Raw genomic sequence first — 21430 nt, 5'->3', positions numbered from 1 at the left:
AGTTCCCAGACAGCCAGGCTATATAGTGTGATCCTATCTCAAGAAAACAAAACAACAAAAACTTTACTATGAAACTTTTGTGTATCAGGTGAAAGTTCCTCATAATTTTATCAAAATATAATGTTTCCTCAGCAAGTGGGAAAAGAACCCTTTGGAAGGGCAAAGAGCTAGGTTTTGTGTACTTAGCTAGAACACAGACCTGTTTTTAAGTCCTCACGCCCCAAAATAAGACGGGGGTGGGGGAATGAGAAAGGGAGAAGGCTTTGGAACTGACAGAGGTGAACTGGTCAGTAAAACTGCAAGGCAGCCAGTCTCTGTCTCCTGGAATCAACACAGAACGTGGGAGTCATTTGATATCTAGGCATCCGATGGTGGTCTAGCTCATGCATGTTTGGCTTTAAAAAACTCTTTTGATACAAGTATGTTTTGTCTGCATGTATGTATGTGCATCGTGTGTGTGTGTGTGTGTGGTGCCTGTAGAGATCAAAAGAGGGCCATATATCCCTTGGAACTTCAGTAATAGATGTCGAGCACTATGTGGATGCTGAGAACTTAACCAGGGTCCTCTGCAAGACATAAACACTCTTAACTACTGCGCCCTATCTACTCCCTTCTGTCTTTTGTATTTATTTACTGAGGCAGGGGCATTCTGTGTAGCCTAGCCTCAAACTTGAAGCAGTCCTCCCACCTCAGCTTTCTTTCTTTCTTTTTTTGTTTGTTTAAGGACAGCATTTTATTGCTACCAGAGGCTTTATCAGCAGTACATGGTCTGACTGCAGTGCCTTCAGTCTGCAAAGGGAGCTCAGGGTCCAGACGCTGCTCAGAGAGAAACAAGGGAATAACTCCTTATCAAGAAAATCCTAATGGCATAATATGAAACTAGGGTACTGAATTAAATTATAAGTTACAGACTCAAATCAGGGCTGCCCCAGTATCTAGACAGTTGCTTCTACTGATTATAAATGAGCAAGAACAGATCAGTTACAAAAAATTACGTGTATATTACATCCATGTTTCTTTGGTGAACACCTGGATATATTAACCTTATCAGAAATTCTTTTATATAAATGTCAAAAATGCTTAAAATGTCCTAATTATGTGCCATTTTATTAAGCTTCAAGATAAACAAAAAAAGGACAATAATAATTTTAAACTAAAAACTGAAATGAGACACACAAAAAAAGAGAACTTTTCCTACTGCCACTGATTCATGGGAATAGCTTCAAAGTGCCCTTTTCAAACTAACATACTTGAACTGTGGATTAAACATGGCTGCCACACAAAGATAATTTACTTACTGAATTAGTTTAAAAGAAAACCACCTCAGCTTTCTAAATGCTAGGATTGTAAGCATGTGTTACCATACCCAGCTCCATCTTTGAAGCCTCACCAGTCAAAACAATTGAGTGGTAAGAAAGGTATGACCCTGAATTCAGCATCAGGGAACCCCTTGTCATGGGCTCATGCAACCTGAGCCATTTCCTGAATGGATGGCAGCCCTACCCAAATCTCAGCTCTCCTGTTCCAAAATGCACAACCGGTGTAGAGAGAGTATGACACCGTGACCAGAGGTCACTCGCCTCAGCTAGAAGGACTACCATCTATTCCAGAAGTCAGGCTACCTTGGTTACTGGTACTCAAACTCGCAAAGGCAGCAAGGCTGGAGCACTATTGTTGTGGAGATTCTCTTGGTCTGGAGATTCTAGAGGACCTGTGGGAATGGAAGACTCTTCCTGCAACAGAATGTGTATAAACAGCTACACTGACACCACCCATGGCTGCTGATTCTTTATTGCACAAGAAACTGGCAATACCGAGGCAGGGCAAGCATCACAAAACAATCTGTCAACCAACTTGGTGCTAGCTAGCACGGGCCTCTCTGTACACACTTCTGCTACACACTCACGCATGTGCGAACGCGTGCACACACACACACACACCTGTGAGCCTGATGCTTCCATCCTTGCTGGCATCTGGTCCCACACCCAGCCATGAAGCAGCCTTTGTGATGTATGTCGGGAGTCCTGAGGTGACTGCATGGGAGAGGAAGGGGTGTGCGACAGTGAGCAGAGCCACTCAGATCAGCATGTGCAGTGTGCCAGGGTCACAGGCTGTACCAGGGAAGGACAAAGGTAGGATGGAACTGTCCTCAGAAGGCCCCATGACTAGTTTGAGAGCATGCCTGGGGTGTCCCAGAGCTAGTGTATCTTGGGAAGCCTGGATGAGGAGTGTGTCGCTATAACCACTCTGGTACCCAAGAGGGGCTGGGCACCTACTCGGGACACTGTCAGGAGCTCCCCAAATGAAGCCAGGCTAATGAGGCAGCTCAGGCCCTTCTGCTGGCTCTTAGTGTCTTCTTCCACAGTCAAATAAAGCCTCATGCTCACATAGCACAAACACTCGGCCAGGCAAGATGCTCTCTCCATTTTAAGCCACCATAAGCTGCAGAGGCCCTAACTAGGGGAGTCTAGCAAAGGAGTCTCGTCAGCATCTGAGCACAGCGGGGATGCACTGGACCATAGAGGCAGGCCTCTGAGCTGGCGCAAGTGTTAAGCAGGCTCCTGAGAGGAGCAGCTGCTTGGGAAGCTACTGAATCAAGAGGGCTGAGCCCTCCACCACCCAGGGCACCAGGTCCTTGACAGAAGGTGAGAAGAGCATGCCTACAACACAACAAGCAACAGCCCTATGCATGGATGTGGATGTGTCTTTAGGTTTCTGTCAAAGGGCAAAGCCTGAGCTCTGCTGTCTCCTTCCCACTGACACCCAGGTGGTGGCTTCTTTAACCCTTTGCTTGCTAGGAAGAGACGAGCTGGTGGCATTGGGTGCCTGCTGCTCAGTCCCCTTGGCTGCAGCCTGCCAGGAAGTAAAGCAAAGCCGGTTTTGATGCTCAGTTGTTCCCTTAGGTCTGTTCCATGGACTTCAGGGAAGGTCTACAAAAGTGAAGTCTCTTCCACTGGCAGAGCCTTGGCTTTCTGGGTTTAGTCAGCCAGCCATTCCACGAGGCCTAGCTCCTCATGGAACATATGAGGCCCAGCTTCAGTGGCAGCCCTCTAAGGCAGGGCATGTTCCCTCACACTCTCACACACACCCAGACTCAGTCCTAGTGGAAGGGGCAGTTTTGCAGAGAAGGGCAGCCCTCTGGCTTTGCAACAGGTAATAGAGTCAAAGGTGACAGTGCTTTATTCCAGACTGCCATCATCAGAGAGAAGAAAGGGTCCCCAAGGCCTCTGGGGTCAGACTCTTCAGTCACCGAAATGATCAAGGCACAGTCTCGTGCAGGGCCACTATCCAAAGGGGCCTCTTGAGGGCTGTGCAACCGGTGGCATCTCCGGCAGGAAGGACTCAGGACTACATGTGCTAGAGGGTGTGAGACAGCAGCCTCAGCTACTCCTGTCCGAACCCCTCAGTCTCCTCGATGGCGTACAGCAGCTTCTCTTTCAGCTGCTCGTAGCTCTTATAGGGAGGCAGGTCCAGACGGTTGAAGCTGTGACAGAGAGAGAGGAGTAGCCCCGGGAGGAGGCCAGGGCTCTGGTGCCCTGCCCCCACCAGCCTACAGCTCCAGCCTGCCAGCTCCCGGCAAACTCACCACGTATGGCTCCTGGGCAGCCAGGTTTCCTTGCCAACTCTGTCGATGCAGAACTTCTGCGGGCCATTGCTCCCTGTCATTCAAGGCAACGTGTACTTTGTGTCAACACAGATGGTCTTTCCCAAAGTAACCAAGTGCCACAGCTCTTTCCCTCCCAGCTCCAGCTGCACTTGCCCCATGCTGTCCCTCCCCCAGGGAGGGCCCCAGAAGGGCAGAAGGAAACGCACCGATGAGCTCAGCAAATCCCCCAACAGGCAGACGGCAGGTTCCCGTGACAAACTGCAGTAGCCGGATCCTCTTCTCATTGTCCATCTCCTTGACAACCTGGAGGTCCACAAGACAGACAGACGTCCCCAGTCAGACTTCAGACCCTAGCACGGACCTTTCCAGGCCAACTCGACACACACAGACACCAATCTGGGACCTTCAAAGATGCTTTCTCTAAGGATATTTGTAGAACATTCATAAGGGTCCCATGGGATACCTGGGTCTGTCATCCCTCCACTCCCTGTCCCCACTTCTGTTTTTAAAGATACTTAACTAAGGCTGGGACACCCACCAAAGGGCTTTTTACTTGGGGAGATAAACTGTCCTGGAGGTGGCCAATGCTGCTGGTTGCACATTACAACAAAGGAGCTAAAGTCACTGACCGAACATCTTAAAATACCTGAGGTGATAAAAATTGCCTCAGAAATCCGCCTGCCTCTGCCTCCCAAGTGCTGGGATTAAAAGCGTGCGCCACCACTGCCCAGCTTCTTCTCAAAAGTTTTACCTACAAAACTTTTACCTACACACACACACACACATACACACACACACACGCCCCACAGGATATCTGTAGCTGTTTTCCATGCATGCTCTCCTTGTTAACAGCTGTAAAAAAAGGAACCAGGTCATTCAAAAGGATGGTGAGCTCACTGCATTTTCCTAGACCTTTTTCTCACCCCATCTGACTGGAGGAGACCAGACAGCCAACTGCAGCTGAACTTCCTGGACACAGGACCCCTTGGCTCCCAGCAATCAGGTCCAGACCAACTACTGACAACCTCTGTCACACAAGCTGGTGACAATATCGTCACAACCACCTCTATTTTGTCCAGAGGTTTATTCCAGACTTCTCCAAGCTGGGGAGGAGAGGAATGTGTCAAAGATGAAGGGCCTTGAGTTTGGGGTCTAGATAGGTCTCATGTCCTGTGGGTAACTGATAACCATACCTGCAAGACTCTTGCCCCAAGCCTAGCAGGGGAGCTGGGACCCCAGACGCACCTGCCAGAACCACTGGATCTGCTTGCTGCTCTTGGTGTAGTGCCGATAGATGGCGTTCTTCTGCCAGTCGCTCATGTCTATCTCCTGCATGCCGCAGAGCATGAGCTGCAGGAAGGGACGCGTCAGCAAGCCCACATCACGCCCTCCCCACGGCACCGCCTTGTGCCCATGAAGAGCTGCCTCTCTCACCATCAGACTCCCAAACTTTCTCAACCTGCTATTGTGCCAGGACATTTAAGGGCCCTGACCTCTAAGCATAGGGAAATTTGGGCTGAGGACCCAGGTAACAGTTCCCATCCTGCTGCATTTAGCTTGCCAAAATGTGGGACTTGGTGTGCGAGTTCTGTAGGTATGTATCGTGGAGCTGGGGCACCCTAGAAGCACTGAGGTCAAGGACTCCCAATCTTTGGCACCCACCTCCAGCTCTTTCTCATCAAAATATCTCAACCACTCCAGAGGGGCAACCTCATTGAAGCCATCCAGGAAAGCTTTGGTCTGCTCTTCCACGCCTCGGGTGAATCGCCAGTCAGTCAGCAGCCTAAAACCAAAGATGGAGCCCGGGACATCATGCCTTTTAACTGCTGGACCTCAGACACCCAGGTAAGGTTTAATGGACTAGACCAAGAGGCCTAAAGAACCTGAGTGGGGTGGGGGTTATACATCAGCATTAGAGAGCCCGAAGGCTGAAACACACTGGACAAAAAGAGGTCAGGAGAGATGGCAGCATCCAGGCCTTGTATTTCTTTACAAAGTTCCCTGGAGCTGGGAAGCCTCTTGAATGCAGGAGCCCACCCCAGAGCTGGCACCCAAGGCCAGAGGCTCCACATCCCATAGCTCCAGTCATTACGGACCAACCAAGGCAGACAGGCCACACACTGTACACACACAAGGGTAGATAGATTCCTTTCCTCTGTAACATGCTCCCTTCCCCAGGTGGAGGCTCACATGATATACTCCTCCTTGTTCTCCTCGGTAACTCGGATGTTCTCACCGCCCTCCTTCAGTTCATGGGTTGTCACCTTGCCCAGAATCTCCATGTCCTGGATGAAAAACAGCTCCAGACCACACTCTTCCAGGTTGTTCTCTCTAGGACACAGGAGGCCAGGGGGAAATGTCCATCTTACCAAGGTCTGTCTTGACTGGCCTGACTTCTCACTGCCCCCTCCAACCCCCCCCCCGCCCCGCCCCGAGAGACACTAGGAACTCACAGGTGACCAGGAACCCTGACCTGTGCCTCGGCACATTTTCTGCTGCAGGGAGAGAATTGTAGATCTGTCTGTCCTACAGGGCAACTAGAAGCTCTATAGGCCTTAGAGAGGCTATGAGGCTATGTAGGTACCTAGGAAACCAAGGCCAGGGGTGCCAACTGGCCCATGAGAACCCTGCTCCATCAGCACAGGGCAAGCCAGGACTCACTTGATCCAGACAATGGAGTTGTAAAACTCAGGGTCAATAGACTCCAGGTCCTTCAGAGTCGGTCTCTTGTTGAGCATCCGCTTGTAGAAAGGGAGAGTGAAGCCTGTGTCGATGAACTTCCCATGGTACAGAGCCTGGACAGGGAGGAGACGGAGCAAAGGGCTTGCTTCACCTTCCTGGGATGGCAGCAGAGGACGACTTAGGTGCGTTTCTGCTGACGGCTGCCCTCCTCCCTGACAGCCAGCTGGCCTAGCTAAAGGGAGGCCTGGGAAACAGCACTTTCTACTTTTCTTTTTCTTTTTTTTTTTTTTTTTTTTTTTTTTTTTTTTTTTAAGATTTATTTATTTATTATATGTAAGTACATTGTAGCTGTCTTCAGACACACCAGAAGAGGGAGTCAGATCTCGTTACGGATGGTTGTGAGCCACCATGTGGTTGCTGGGATTTGAACTCTGGACCTTCGGAAGAGCAGTCGGGTGCTCTAACCCACTGAGCCATCTCACCAGCCCTACTTTTCTTTTTCTTTTTCTTTCTTTTTCTTTTTTTTTTTTCTTTTTACTTTTTTAAAACTTGGACACAGGGACAGATTCATCCCACACCAAAAACCACAGGGAAGGGCAATGTCGGCCCACTGTCTGCCTAGCACACCAGCCAGGCCACTCCTGCTTCTAGCAAAGGCCTATCCCCATTTCCAGAGAAAACTTGTTCATAACAGCTCCAGGTGGCAGCCCTGGCTCTCTGGCACTCTGAGAGGGTGGCACAAGGGGCCAAAAATAATGCAGACACTGAGGCTGGCGCTAGCTGGCCGCCGGCAGTGAGTAACAGTCTGGGACTTTCACTGTTCTGTCCTTGCTGGATGCTAGGCCAGGTAGGTCTCAGACCCAGGAAGAATGTGCCCACTTCTGGAGCCATTGCAAGCACTTAGTCAAGACCTTTCAGATGACAGGAATGGCCATATTTAGTGACAGAGCTGTAGGTCCCTTAGCAATCCAGAGACGGAAGTGTGAGAAAACTTGGGACCTCGACTTAGAAAAGCTGGCACTGGAGCACAGTAGGACCACAGCTTCGCAGGCTCCCTGCTCATGTGGATCAAAGAGGACACGGCAGGACTGCCTCGCTGCCGACTGATCGGTTGAGCCTATATTTCTAGATGACTCCCCTGGCTCTGCACCAGCCAGTTCACTGTGGCTCTCATCTAAGCCCATGCCGATCCCTCTCTCTCTCTCTCTCTCTCTCTTGAGAAGGCCCAGGGTCTCAGTCAGACATCCCCAAAGGTTCCTTCCCTATGGTAGGGCTTTGCTTGGCCCAGTCCCATCTTTTAAGTCCCTATAGACTCAGGTGAAGTCCCTGAGCTTCTATGCAGTAAGTTCTACACAAAATGAGAAATGCTGTGATAGCCCTAGGCAGCCACTGTGAAATCTCTCACTCCTCCACAGCCAGCTAGCTTGGGGTTTTGTTTTGTTTTGTTTTAATTTCCAGGTTAGGAATTATGTGAGGAAGAGAAGAGTCACAGTGAGTCCTGGTCAGGGGGCAGGACCCTGGTCCACGAGGGCTGCTGTTCATGTCACTGCCGACTAGACTGTGACTAGAGCCAGCCTCCTCTGGGGCTGCCCTTCCCAAGGTCTCAAAAGAGGAAGAGAAGAAGGGAGGCATCCCTGGGGGTTACCATGGCGATGAATCTGCCGATAAAGCGGAAGTAGGTGAGGTGGTCAGGGTTGATGGAAGAGGCCGGGTTGATCTGCAGGCAGTAATTGTTCTTCCCAGCATATTCAAACAAACAGTACATAGGGTTGAGCACCTCATGGGACAGGAGGAAAAACCACTCTCTGTGAGGGAAGAGAGGACAGGACAATGGGACCCTCTGCACAGCAGCTGGGGTTCTGCTGGGTCAGAGCACCTGAATGCACGTGCCTGGGGGGATCAGTGAGCCAGCTCATCCCAGGTCTTGGGTGAAGAGGACAGCACCTGAAGTTTGTGCTCAGGAAAGCCCGTGTGTGTGCCTCTCAGCCCCCTGGGCACAGTTATGCTACAATATCTAGAGCACTGGATGGCAAAGCGGCTCCTCACCCCCAGGGCCACCATGCCTCACTGTGCGGGCTGTGCACCATATACAAAGGTAACATTTTAAAGCACTGTGGGCTGTGCTGGCACGGAGGCTCGGCAGGTAAAGGCTCTTGCTTCCAAGCCTGACAACCAAGTGTAATCCCTAGAACCCACTTGGCATACGATGAGAACTGAATCCTGGGAGTTGTCCTCTGACCGCCACACATGGTATACGATCCATGAGAACCCCTAAACACCTATGCCCCCAAATAAATAAATAAATAGATAAATAAATGTACTACAACAACATTTCTGCTCTATGACAGTAAGCGCCCCGCTCCACCCCATTTGGTATGCAGTGCAATGTAAAGAATACACAGTAGCATTTTCCCAAAAGCTGAACCTTGAAAGTTCTGTGACTCATTTGGCCTCTAGACACCTCATCCCTTCAGGGTACCCCATAGGTACCTCACTTGTAGGTTTCCCTCCCTTCACCCTAGAACCCATTAGCATACCCTAACCCAGATTTGGATCCATTTATCTCAACCAACACCCACCCAATAGACGCCTTAGCATCTATCTGCACCCTACATATAAGCCTCAAGCCAGAATTCAGGGTCCTTCAGAGCTTGAGCTAAACAATTGGGGAACAATCGGGGAATCGTAGTCAAGGGGGGCCAGCCCCTGGCTGCTGGGCTTTGTGGCTGTGTAGATGGAGTCCTTCGATGCAGAGGGTGCTCCAGTACCCTGTCCGTGGTTCTACCCTGTGGTAGAACAGCATGACGTAACCTACCATAGGGTAAAACCACTGGCAGGACACAGAGAGAGACACACAGGGCGGGAGCCACACCAGATGCCCACCAAGCACAGCCTGGAGAGGTCACACCGAAAACAGAACAACTCATCTGCAGGATGGGATGAACACAGAAGACTACACCACCAGCAAGCAGGGTCAACACAGAAGACTACACCACCAGCAAGCAGGGTCAGAGGCGGGGAGCCCAACTAAGTCAGATGACAGCCCCACACCACAAGGTCAGCAGGATGAGAGGTCACCACAGCCAAGAAGCCCCTTCCCACTGCTAGGACTCTCTGCCTGTTGTCCACGGCAATGCTTTTCCAAAGAGCCTGTTAACTTTTGTAGGGTGAAGGTAACACAGTGCTCTGGGTTCTTTTAGGGTTTATACCAACTGTTTTAATGTTATTGACTGGTACACAGGACATGCAGCAGGAGTGGCAATGCTTAGACATACCAGATGTGCTCTGAGAAATCTGACTTAACCTGCTCTGGCTGCATCACATAGAAGGAAAGCCAGGGGCTGATTTTACGGGACACTTGCAGACCTTACAAGCTAGCCTCTGCCCATTGATACAACGCCAAGTTGTTTTTAACTATAGAAAAATGGCATGTAGGCTGGCATAGAACCACACACCATGCCCCCTCCCCAAGAAGTCTCTTGCATCCCCATAATCTAATAATGGAAAGGGCTGAGGCCTGGACCTGATTTGTAGCTTACTGATATTAGCCAGAGAAATTTATGAAGGGATTTTCTTCTTCGTTTTGGGAACAGGGTCTCCTGAGACTCGTGATGGCATCAAACTCACCACGTAGCCAAGGACAACCCTGAACTCCTATCCTTCTGCTTCTGTTTCTCAAGTGCTACAGCTACAGGTGTGAGCTCCTGTGCCTGGTTTATGTGGTGCTGGAGAACAAACCCAGGGCCTGCAGGGTAAAAAAGCATCCTGTCTTAACTGAGCTACACCCACAGCCCAAGAGATTCCTGTGAGTGCCACGCCAGTGCCCTTCCTGTTGATACAGGAGAACTCAGGGAAAGAATAGCATCGAGGAGAGAGCTTTCTCAACGTGGGCCCTGAAGCCAGGGGACATGGGTTAGAGTACAGCGCTTTGGGCACCCTGGCTCACCTGGCGATGCCGCCGTAGTCCAGGCCCTCCTCACCACGCATGATGATGTAGAGCCGGCGGCGCAGGTCGTAAGGTTTCATGTTCATAATCTGGGGAGACAGGGCATCCGGCCATCCTGCCCCTGACCCCAGCACAGAAGGCAGGGATGTGGGGGCAGGGGACTCTATCTAAGGCTTACTGTCTAACAGATATGGTCACCAACGCTTATGCCATGAGACAGGATTTTGGGTGATGGGAGGAAGCCTGCTTGCCTAGGATCCTGGCATCAGGAATATTCTCTAACCTGTTGGAAAGAATCCTCAAAGAGTGTCTGCCTGGAAACGCTGATCTTCACATGGCTGGGTAGAGCATTTGACTGAAAAGAAAAGGAAAATTCTTAACTGGGGCTTCCCAAGGGTGCCCACTCCAAGGGCTCTTCCATCTGCGATGACACAGCCCCACCCCCCAGGGTTAGAAGCCTACTCCTTCAAGACAAACATCTCAGAGTGGGGCAAGCATCTTGCTCCTACCTAAGGCACCCCCCAAAACAGTGGGTCGGGAGACCAACCCGACAGCAATTACCAGCCCTACTCCCACAGAAGCCGCCAAACCAGAACTCACGTGGCAGAGGAAACGGAACTGGTGATACTTCCACCGAAAACTTCGGTCATAGGCACCAGGTGAGCCTTGCTTTGTCCTGGCGAGAGCAAAGGATATGTAGGGACCGATTGATTTCTTAGAAAATAAACAGCCCATTTCTGAGAGCCCTAGGGAAAGTGGATGCTCTGCTCCATGAATTTAAAGAGGAGTAGATTAGAGCAAGACACAGGAAGGGACTGACACTGAGACTCAAAGACGTGGGAACAGTGCCCTACAGTCAGTTACTAGAGGGCAGTGGTTAGAACACACACACACATATAGATCCCTCTTCCCCGGGTAGCCTAACAGGACGACTGGGGCTGCACTAGGGGACAAGGCTGTGGTTGTAAAGGTCCTTACCCTGACTCGAACCCTGGGCGAGGATCCTTAAAGGTAGTGGTGCGGGTATTGTGGTCCACAAAGTACCGCACGCCCTCGCTGGTGTATTTCATCTCCCACCCTGGGGGCAGGGCTGGCTCCTGTATCATCCTGAAAACAGAAGAGGGGTTATTGGCTGCCCTGGGCTTCGAGGCTGGGTTCTCTGTAGAGCCTTCCATGGGGGGAAAGGGATACCCTAAGGATATGCACCTGGTGAGAACCACGCTGTAAGAATATGGGGCTAGAATGCCAGTCCTGGGTGGGTAGCATCAGCCTCAGTGTTCACGAGCAATTCCAAGACTTCACATGTCCCTGTCCTTCTTCTGAGGGGCAAGAATGCCCTCAATGTTTGACAGTCAAGTTCTCAGTACTTACCTATGCTAGCCTTCCATGCCCCCCCCTCCCCCACTAGGAAGGTATGGCACCTTCTTGTGTCCTGAGGCTCTTGAGGTATTAAGCACGTTTATGGCCTAAAGGTGCCCTAATGTTAGCACTCTGAGGCAAATGTAAAAGCCATTTGGCCAAGCTGGAGTTAGATTGCACAGAGCCCTTAGCCCATCCCTCACAGCCCCTTTGCCTTAGTCCTCACCCCTGGGTCCGAGGGTCCTCCCACTGGGTAGTGCGAGTGTTGTGGTTGACATAATACACCCGTCCATTGTCCTGCCTCTTCTCTGCCACAGGAGAAGAGAGAGAGAGCACAATCAGATTCAAACAACCTATCCCTTGCTCTGCTGCCTGTGTGATGGGTTAGCATTTCTGTCCCCATCACCAACCTGCTACAGAAGGTTAGGTGGAGAGAGCTTGGCCCACTCACACTTGACATTGGGGAAAAAAAACCAAAGAGCCTTTCCCCTGTTGGAGCACAGGGGAAGGGGTCACCCCTTCCCAACTCTGGTTGCTTGGCCTGTCGGAAGGAAGGTGGCACTGCATTCTATATTTCCTGCTGTGCCAGGGATGTAATTACATCCCTGGGTGTAGTACGGCTACCCTGACAGCTTCTTCTCAGCCTCAGAGAGTGGAATGGAGAGTGACCTACCAGCTCTAGGTGGGCAGAAAAGCCAGAGGTGAGCTCCAACAAGACCGCCTTGCCAGGCAGTTCCTGGGCCTCAAAGCAGTTTCTGTCCTGGCAGTAAGCAATACTAACAATTCTTGCTCTTTTATATTGACACGGTAAAATTAAAGAACAACAATAATTAGTTTCAGGACTGGAAGAACCTACAAACTGAAAAGGTTAAGGAATGGGGAGTGAGTCACCAGCCCCTGCTCCCTTCCAGAACCACTCAGGGTAGTTCCCATGTCTAAGGTCTGCTCTGTGGCTCTGCCTTACCTGTTGTCTACACAATTGAGACTTTATATATAGACTTTTGTCAACCAAACCCTCACAAAGCCAGAAAAACAAAAGGAAAGAAAGGACAGGAGGTGGCTAGAGCCTTTACAGACTTTCAGTGCCTAGCTAGTGGGTATGTCTGGTCTTGGAAACATTCCCACCGCGGGCCTCCCCCTGAGGTTTTTGAGGGGCTGGCTGCCCCAGCTCAGGAGCCACTGTTGTAAACTGCATCCTTCATGGGGGCTGAGCCAGGGGCCAAAGCCAAGACCAGTAACAAATAGGAAGATCTGTGCAGTGGTCTGAGCCGCCGTCCATTTTGCTTTGCTTGTAGCTACAGTGTGGAGGCCTACGTACCCACCGGCAGCCTTCAAAGAACAGCTTTGTCGTGGAATGGGAGCCGTTTGTGAACATAGCGGCACCAGAGTTTAGGGGCCAACAGACTTGTAAACATTTGTCACATCTGTCACATGTTAAGGCTGTCCAGGATGTGTCCCCCTGAAACCGTAGTTAGGGACAGCCATGGGGGCTCCTTGGAGGAGTATATCAGCGCCTGAGACCTCACGGCAAATGAAGACCAGCAGGCTCAGCATTGCAAGGTCTCTCTTCTGGCCTTGCTTTTCCACTCCACTCCATTCTGGAGGAAGAAGCCCCTGCTACAGCCCTGAGACCTCAACCCAGAACCCCAGACACTGTGTTCTCGTCACAGGGTCATCTTCCAACTCTTGCATTCGCCCTTCCTACCCCAGTCTCACTGTGCAGCAAGTACAGGCAAGTGCTGCCACGCCCAGCCAAAACTGTTCTCCCTCACTCGCGGAGCATGTCTGCTTTTCTGACGTCACACAAACAGCACTGACCAGAGCAGGCCTCCTCGCCTGTCTCACCTCACATGCTCACACACTTCACCCCTGTGGACTATCTTCCAGTTTCCACAGCTCTCCCCATGGCGACTGTCATTTAGCAAGATGGCTCCAGAAGGAAGTGCAGTTGATGGAGCTGCACTGACCGCCTGTGCACAGCTAAAACCACCCAGGTCCAGACTCCAGGCTCCAGTGCTGTAGGCAGGAGCGGGAATGCAGAGTCCAGGCTCCAGCGTTGTAGGCGGAGCGCAGACTTAGCTCCGCTTAGCTTGATGCGCTCTCCCCGTTCACGTCGGGATCCCAAGTTCTGCTCTCATGCTTGACCTGCTAATCTCTGAGGTGCCAGTAACCTTGCACTGGGGGCCAGAGAGCCAGCCAAGTCATCTGTGTGCATGAGGATTTCCTAGCTAAAGTCAAGAATCCATAGGCTTTTATAACCAATGTTCCTGCTAGGAGAGGGAGCCTCTTGGCTCTGGAATGTACCAGGAGCTCACTGATACTCTAGGGGAGTTGACAGAACCTCTTAAATTACTGCCAGGAGCAGCTGTCTGCATTGAGATCTAGCCCCAAAGTAGTACATCCTGGAGATGCCCTTGATATCACAGTATCCCAGAGGCACTCCACACCCACGTAATAGCATCTGTGAGCACCACCACGCCAGCACTTACCATCTTCCGATACCCCAGCCAAGAAATGAAATCCAACAACCCGTTTGCTCCTGTGAAAGCTGCTCCCTTTGGCATAAGGAACAAAATCCTGCCCAGCTCAGAAAGCTGCAGAATTTCTAATGACACTTTTTTTTTGGTACGGTACTGTTTCCTAAAATAACCATGAAGCCCTACAATCTCTCCAAGTCATGGCTGTCTCGCCCTTAATGGATGCCCAGGCCTTAACTCTCGGAAAGTCATACTAAGAATCTGGGGTGGGTGAGGAGCCGCTGCTGATGCAAGGGATGTCCAGTCACTGAGCAGCAGGGCTACACTCTCAGGACTGCCAACCAGTGTGCAACTCTGTGCCCCTGTGGTCTCGTTCACAATGGGACCATGAGCAAAAGTGGTTGACACTACTCAAAACTAGGCTGGTGTCCATCCTCCTATGTCTCAACTGCAAAGAAAACCTGTCACCACGACCTCAATCAGCGACAAACAGAAAGCATGGGCATGAGACATGCCAAAATATCTGGGATTTGGTAGATTCCTGAGTCACTACCCTGAGACTCAGGACTCAGACAAAACAGTAGCTTGGAACTCTTTCTTGGGGTTACATAGCTTCCTCCGTTAGCTGTGGCGGGTGACTGCTGCACAGGCGAACCCCGCTGGCTTTACCACTGCCATCATTCCAACTGCGTTTTCTCAGCACATGTTTAAGTGCAACGGAAACTCAAGGGATAGCACATGCAGGAGATGGGGACAGAATGGTATGACTGCCAAACAGAAGGCCAACAACGTAATACTTACCCCAGCCAGGTGGGAGGGGGCCCAAGGGATCATGGTCAGTCGAAGCACTCGAAGACTAAACACAAGAAACAGTAGAACACAGAAGTTTAAAAAAAAGACAGCTCTGGTTAAAAATAATCGGATCAATAGAAGTCAAAAAGCTAAAGACTCACTTCCACATTTTAGCCCTTAGCAGAGAATGTAGCGGGACCTCAGACAGCATCTGCTCCTTTAAAGTCTTTGTTTAAGAAAAACCAGAAAACGAATTCTATGCACACCAAGAGGACGAGGGACAGGGAGAGCAAGTGGGGTTGGAGGTGCCCTGAGGATGGTGGGCAAGAGCTCCAGGCAGAAGCCAGGTCTGAGCATGGCAGGAAGGCTCAGAGCAACCTCCCCGCCAGCTCACCACCGACCTCTGCTCAGCTCCTGCTCCCGCCCGGCGGCCAAGGCAACTGAAATCCTCACCACCTCCAACTTTCTCCAAGAACCACACACAGGAGGGGAAAAAATACCGCAGGCCTTTCCAATGAAATCATTCCCACAAGCCCTGCCCACGCCCAGGGCTTCCTGGCTGGGGCCCGGCCCTCCTCCCACCACCTCCCTCCTGGGTGTGCAGCATCCACCCAGACTGAGGGCACTTTCATGCCCAAGCCCCTCACCTCCCCCAGAAATGTTTTCCTTTCCCTTCACAAAGCACCTTTATTCTTCCCTGCCTGAACCTCAAGTTGCTCAGTGTTCTGTGTTTGCCTGTCTGGGGAGTTGGTGCTGGGGCTGGTGAAAGGGAAGGGGGAAGGGGCTTTGGGCCGTCAGGGTCACCATTTACACTGCCCCTTCGGCCTATTATTGCCTCAAGGTCCCAGGGGAAGGGCTGCAATAGATGGAGAGAGAGTCCTCGTAGCCTTCGGGATGCAGAGGGCGCATGTCAAAAACTTTTCATAGTTAAATAAAACGACGATTATTTGACTCCGTTCTCTCCCCCACTCAAGCATTTTTATTTCACTTACTAGAATTTAATCATCGTATTAGGGGATCAAGTTCTGAATGCAGACTTCAGGCTGCAGACCTGGCTGGCTCCATCTGGGGATGACAGAGCCGCACACAGCAGCAGGACGATGAATGGGGCTCAGTCCAGCCTTGTGCAAATACCAGTGGTGCTCCACTGCCAGCCAAGCCCACTGCAGCCCTCCCGCTACCCCCAACTGAAGGGACAGAGAAACTTTCTTCCCAAGGTGGCAACACAGGCTCCTCTTCCAAGTAATTCCAACAGTAAGTCTTGAAACCATAGGTTCCTTGATGGGATAGGGCCCCTTTCACAAAGGAAGCCTGAAAAGTTGGAGGAGCTGGCCTTGGTTTGATGCCCATTACCAATGCCATCCCAGCTCAGATCTGCCTCAGGACTGAAGCCCAATTCACACTGGGCTGCTGGGTGTGTCTAGGTATGGGGAGGGCGGGCGTCGGTGAGACTCAGCACCTCAGAAGACCCCTGCTCCACTTGCTAGTTAAGGGTGTAAGAGCCTTCGTGAAAGCACTTAGCAGCAGAAAGTTGAAGAACGAATAGGAAACACGTGCATCCATCAGATACCAGGCAAACCAAAGGCGGTGGTCAGCACTGAGCGACAGGCATGACTGCAGCTTTCGGGAACTGAACCCTGGGGACTCACACATACTAGGTCACTGATAAGAATGCTCTTTTTTTTTTTTTTTTTTTTTTGGTTTTTCGAGACAGGGTTTTTTTGTGTAGCCCTGGCTGTCCTGGAACTCACTTTGTAGACCAGGCTGGCCTCGAACTCAGAAATCCACCTGCCTCTGCCTCCCAAGTGCTGGGATTAAAGGCGTAAACCACCACACCTGGCTTAAGAATGCTCTTATCACGGAGCACATGCCCAGCCTGCAACTGAAACAAGCCAGGTGTGGTGGCACACACCTTTAAGCCCAACGCTTGGAATGGGTCTCTGTGAGCTCAAGGATAGCCTGGTCTACATAGCAAGCTCCAGGCTGTCCAGATTATGTAGAGAAAACCTGCCTCAAAACAACAACAAAAGAAAACGACAAAGAAAGAAAAAGAGGAGGCAACTGGCTTCAGACTCTTTGGAATGTGTAGCTAATGTATAAAGTACCCCAGGTTTTAGCAGGGACGGACTCAGCCAGCTTCTCCTCACCTTATACTTCACTCTGCAACCAGGTCAAAATGTTACTGATGGCACAGAATTTGGAACCAAACTATTCATCAGTCTCTTTTTTTCTTGAAATGAAATCTCTCTATATAGTTCAGGCTGGGTTCAAACTCAGGCTCATGTGAGCTCCTTAACTCAACTTCCCAACCGTGGGATTCCAGGTGTGGACGCTGTGCTCAGCTAACACCCTTTGCTTAGCCTTGTTCTTTTTAGTTTGGTTTTGTTGTTTCTATCCCAAACATCATGACGTTGGCTCTCCCTCACTAAGTGGCCCTCCAGTTGTTCCCCTATAGCTCCACTCATCACACATACCCTCAGCCTGCAGGAAGGCCAGAGAGGAAAGACAGAAGGAAGGAAGGGACGGACGAGACCGAAGAGCCCAACAGAAGCACTCAGGACCCTTGGACTCCTATGGTGATTTTACTGTTACAGCTAAAGTGGATCACATGACTTTTTTGGGGTTAGTTTTTCCTTTCAGGTACATTTTACAACTCAAATCATAAGAAAAGAAAGGGTGGGCTGGAGAGATGGCTCAGCTGTTAAAGGCTAGGCTCACAACAAAAACTATAAGAGTTCAGTTCCCAGCACTCACAGCTGTCTCTCCAGCCATGAGAAGAGAAGAGAAGAGAAGAGAAGAGAAGAGAAGAGAAGAGAAGAGAAGAGAAGAGAAGAGAAGAGACACAGAAGTGAGGGAAAAACAATAAATAAAAGCTTTGCATCATGGCCAGAAAACCCCAAGCAAGTCCTTCAGTGGGCAACCAAATGCTCCTTCTCCTCATCTCCCGAGGGTTCAAGTGTGTTCTACAGAGAAGAGATGGAAAGGCACACGGACAGGACAAGGGGACTGACTGATGCCAGAAGGGAGCTCCTGGATGCAAGTTAACTCTGAGAAACAAGGTCCTCCATAATCAGAAACACAAATGTGACTGCTGAGACACCTCCCTGGGGAATATCCAGGGCTGGAGGCGCAGGGTGTAGCCGTGAGCCAGAAAGCTCATGTGAGTTCAACTCCCTCTGGGATTAAGCACAGAGTCCCAGGAATATTTTGAGATACAAACTCAGAAATAAAGAATGTCTAGCAAGCACAGCCAAGGGCAGGAAAGACTCTGGGAAGGTCAGAGAGTTCAGAGAAGAAGGCAGCATCATGTTTGCAGGGTGGACCTGATGGGCCAGAGCAAGCTCCAGGTGTCTGAGGATGTGGTCGGAGGGCTGAGGGAGGGACAGAGTAGTCTCCTTCTGAACAGTCCAATCTGAGTATTCATAGCAGGAAGCACAGAACAACCTGGATTGCACTGTAGACCCTGGCTTCCTCCACGTCATCAGAGGAGGACATGGTGGACTGAGGACAGAGGTGCCACATAAACAGTAGCCCATGGGTCGAGCTGGGTGCTGGTGCAGTGACACATGTGTAGACTGCTGGTGTCCTCAGTGGACCGCAGCAGGAACACAACACAGTACAAAGCAAACAAAAACATAGGCATGCTAACTCAGAGCAACAGAGGGCCTTAGGCAGTTAAAAGAAACCACCAGGACTACAGCGAACAGTAACCCAGGGAGCGTGGCAAAGGTGCAGGTACACACAGGCAGGCCCAGGAAGGGCAGGCAGGCGCTCTGCATGTCCTGACTCCCGTTTAAAACTGTATTTCATGCTCTTCAAAGTTCAGCAAAGAACAAGATCTCAGTTTAAGCCCAGCAAGAGAAGGAACGGGATGGGGGTGCTAGCACTCTATCAGTTCCTACTCTTCCTAGTCAAACCCTGGGCTGAAGCCAAACCCCAGAATAACTGTATGAAAGCAAGCCTTCTTACTTGTAACCAGGACGTGGCACCATAGCAAACAAGAGGGGAAACCAAAAGCAGGAGAAAACCAACAGAGACATTTAGAGAAGACCAAAAAAAAAGGGGGGGGGGATTCCACTATGTCTTTTTTCAGTACAAAACATCTTCTATTTCACAGAAACAGGTGACTTCCCAGTCCATGCAGAGCCTCCACATCTGCAGCTAAGTCACGGAAACAGCTCCCAGGTTCTAAAATTGTATTTTTTTGCATTTAAATTGTACCTCTCAAGATGCTCCCCCTCCCAAGTCAAACATCTACCCTGGGCTCTTGCTAAAATGAGAGAGATGGGCAAAAAGAAAACCTGCCAAAAGACCAAGCGGAAGTGAACCAGAACTCCTCCAGTCCTGCGTAGAGAGCGCATAAGAGCCTGAAGTCTGTCTGGGCCAGTAATCTTTAACAATTAGAGAAGTTAGATAAAGACTGGGGGGGGGGTGAGGGATGCTGCCACAGGCCTGCCTGGTTTGGGAGCCAAGACTACTCATGACAAGAACGACATCAAATCCAGCTTCAGACACAGTGGTGCACTGACCAGAGGCAGGAGAAGGTGTTACTAAGTTACAAACTTGAGGAATCTCACTGTGATGAGTGAAGTCTGTTGTGTGCACACTCTGGCCCTTTTCTCCTGCTCAGCAAGCCGTCTACACTGTGTGCGGCTGCAAACACTACAGGTCAGGAGTCACCCTGCTCTTGGCAGGCTCTCCCCTCTCACCTGGTAGAGGAATCTTTGGCTGAAGTGCTGCATGGCCCCCTGCAGCTGGTTCCGCTGGGACTGCCACTGCTCATAGTTGCGCACGTACTCAGCAGTTGGGCGCTGCCAGGTGGTTGTCCGGGTGTTGTGGTCCACGTAGTAAAACCTCCCTCGGGGGTCCGTGCGCTTTTCCCACCTGGAAACAAGGAGCCATACTGAGTACAGTGACCTCACCATCCTTGCTGCTCCCCCTCCCCCAAAATTCTAAAAATGTTCTCAGGGTATCTTACAAGGCATTGAATTGCTTCGGCCACAGTGAGCACATGACCTAGGACCTATGCTGGGACAATCAAAGCGAATCTCAGAATATCTGCTTAGAATTTGAGGAGAGAAAAAGTTTTTCACCTTTTCTGAATGCATGAGAAAGCACATACCCAAAAGCCACTTGTTCAACTACACAAGGTGGCCCGGTAGATAGCAGGACAGAAAGATAGAAGAAAAGCCGGCACTTGGATCATAGTACTGAGACACAAGAGCTAGGTCACTAGATATCAGGGCATCACATGAGCCGAAACCTCCTTGTAAACGCTTAAGTCAGATTGGGTATTGGTTTGTTGGTTTTTGAGAAAGGGTCTCACCGTGTAGTCTGGGCTAGTGTGAAACTCACTCTAGATTCATGCTGGCCTTGACCTCAGACATCTTCCTGCCCCTGGCTCTTGAGTGCTGCGTTTAAAGGTATATGCCACCATGCCCAACTTTGGATACCACTTTTTGTGCTGTATTTCTCTAAAAGGATGGGTGACTTCTCGGTGTCATTGATGTCTTGGGCATCCCTCTAAAGTGAACAGTTGCATGTCACAACACTCTGCTCTGCATTGTTGCTCCAAGTCATCTTACCCTTTCTTCCCCCCAGGACTTCCAGAGTGTGCTGTGAGCTGCACTTTCTTCTGGGCTGGCTTGCTCTCGGATGGGGAAATAAATCACACAGTACTTTCTGAGTAAAGGCTCCAAAGTCAAGTTTCTGAAACCCAGCATGTCTGAGGACACCTTTATTCCATCCTCCACAGTGGAATGTTAATGCAACAGGAAGACATTTTCCATCTTTAATGAGATGGCCCACTCTACAGCTGCTGTGGCATTCCTGACTTCCAATCCTTTCTGTGTACCCCATTTTCTCCTTCTGGAAGCTTCCAACATCTTTTCTTGGCACCCTGAAATTCCATTAGATGTGGCTTGGGTGGGTCATTCTTCATTTTCCAGGCTGAACCCTGTTAATCTGCATACTAACCATTTCCATTTTGGTGATCCTATCCTTTTCCTTTTCCTTTTCCTTTTCCTTTTCCTTTTCCTTTTCCTTTTTTAGACAGAGTCTCACTATGTAGCTATGGCTGTCCTGGAACCCATTACGATTCTTCTGCTTCTGCTTCTGCCTCTCGAGTGCTGGGATTAAAGGTGTGCACCACAATGTCCAGCACTTTTTTTTTTTCCTTTAAAAATTTTTACGCCAGGCGTGGTGGCACACGCCTTTGGTCCCAGCACTTGGGAGGCAGAGACAGGCGGATTTCTCAGTTTGAGGCCAGCCTGGTCTACAAAGTGAGCTCCAGGACAGCCAGGGCTATTCAGAGAAACCCTGTCTCAAAAAAAAATTTTAATTACATTTTATTTAAAGTGTGTGTGTGTGTGTGTGTGTGTACACGCATGCGTGAGCATGCATCTGTGCATGTATACCAGAGTGCACATGTGCATGTATGGTAGTCAGAGGATACATTTCAGGAATCAGTGGGTTCCAGGGACTGAACTAAGGTCCAGTGGCTGGCACTTCCCCCATCTTGCTGCCCCCAGTTTAGGTCGTTTTCTATTTTTGTTGGAACAGTCACTT

General features: G+C 50.3%; 1 protein-coding gene and 1 non-coding gene across 5 annotated transcripts in view; both read right to left on the bottom strand.

Annotated features, from left to right (window-relative positions):
* Positions 1 to 1080: 1080 nt before the first annotated feature.
* Wwp2 (WW domain containing E3 ubiquitin protein ligase 2) overlaps positions 1081 to 21430 on the bottom strand; it is a 122957-nt gene continuing 102607 nt past the window's right edge. The window contains exons 10-24 of one of the 4 annotated variants that reach the window (NM_025830.4): positions 19573 to 19747; positions 14873 to 14927; positions 11821 to 11902; positions 11214 to 11342; positions 10836 to 10911; positions 10519 to 10590; positions 10236 to 10324; positions 7935 to 8094; positions 6269 to 6402; positions 5798 to 5938; positions 5270 to 5390; positions 4853 to 4957; positions 3814 to 3910; positions 3587 to 3659; positions 1081 to 3484 (exon numbers count right to left, since the gene is read on the bottom strand). In NM_025830.4, the coding sequence (NP_080106.1) occupies positions 3385 to 3484; positions 3587 to 3659; positions 3814 to 3910; positions 4853 to 4957; positions 5270 to 5390; positions 5798 to 5938; positions 6269 to 6402; positions 7935 to 8094; positions 10236 to 10324; positions 10519 to 10590; positions 10836 to 10911; positions 11214 to 11342; positions 11821 to 11902; positions 14873 to 14927; positions 19573 to 19747 (1609 nt within the window). In that variant the 3' untranslated portion in view covers positions 1081 to 3384. Of the gene's footprint in view, positions 3485 to 3586; positions 3660 to 3813; positions 3911 to 4852; positions 4958 to 5269; positions 5391 to 5797; positions 5939 to 6268; positions 6403 to 7934; positions 8095 to 10235; positions 10325 to 10518; positions 10591 to 10835; positions 10912 to 11213; positions 11343 to 11820; positions 11903 to 14872; positions 14928 to 15024; positions 15395 to 19572; positions 19748 to 21430 lie in introns of those variants that run through there. The other 3 variants (XM_006531299.4, XM_006531301.1, XR_003947327.1) reach the window with 3 other exon arrangements.
* On the bottom strand, positions 9058 to 9127 carry Mir140 (microRNA 140). The gene has a single exon (NR_029553.1). It is a non-coding gene; the product is annotated as a microRNA 140 (primary transcript).

This window comes from Mus musculus, chromosome 8 (assembly GCF_000001635.26).
Source record: "Mus musculus strain C57BL/6J chromosome 8, GRCm38.p6 C57BL/6J".
Classification (NCBI taxonomy): Eukaryota; Metazoa; Chordata; class Mammalia; order Rodentia; family Muridae; genus Mus; species Mus musculus.
The sequence above is the reverse complement of the archived record's forward strand: the minus strand, read 5'-3'. Positions and strand labels throughout refer to the sequence as shown.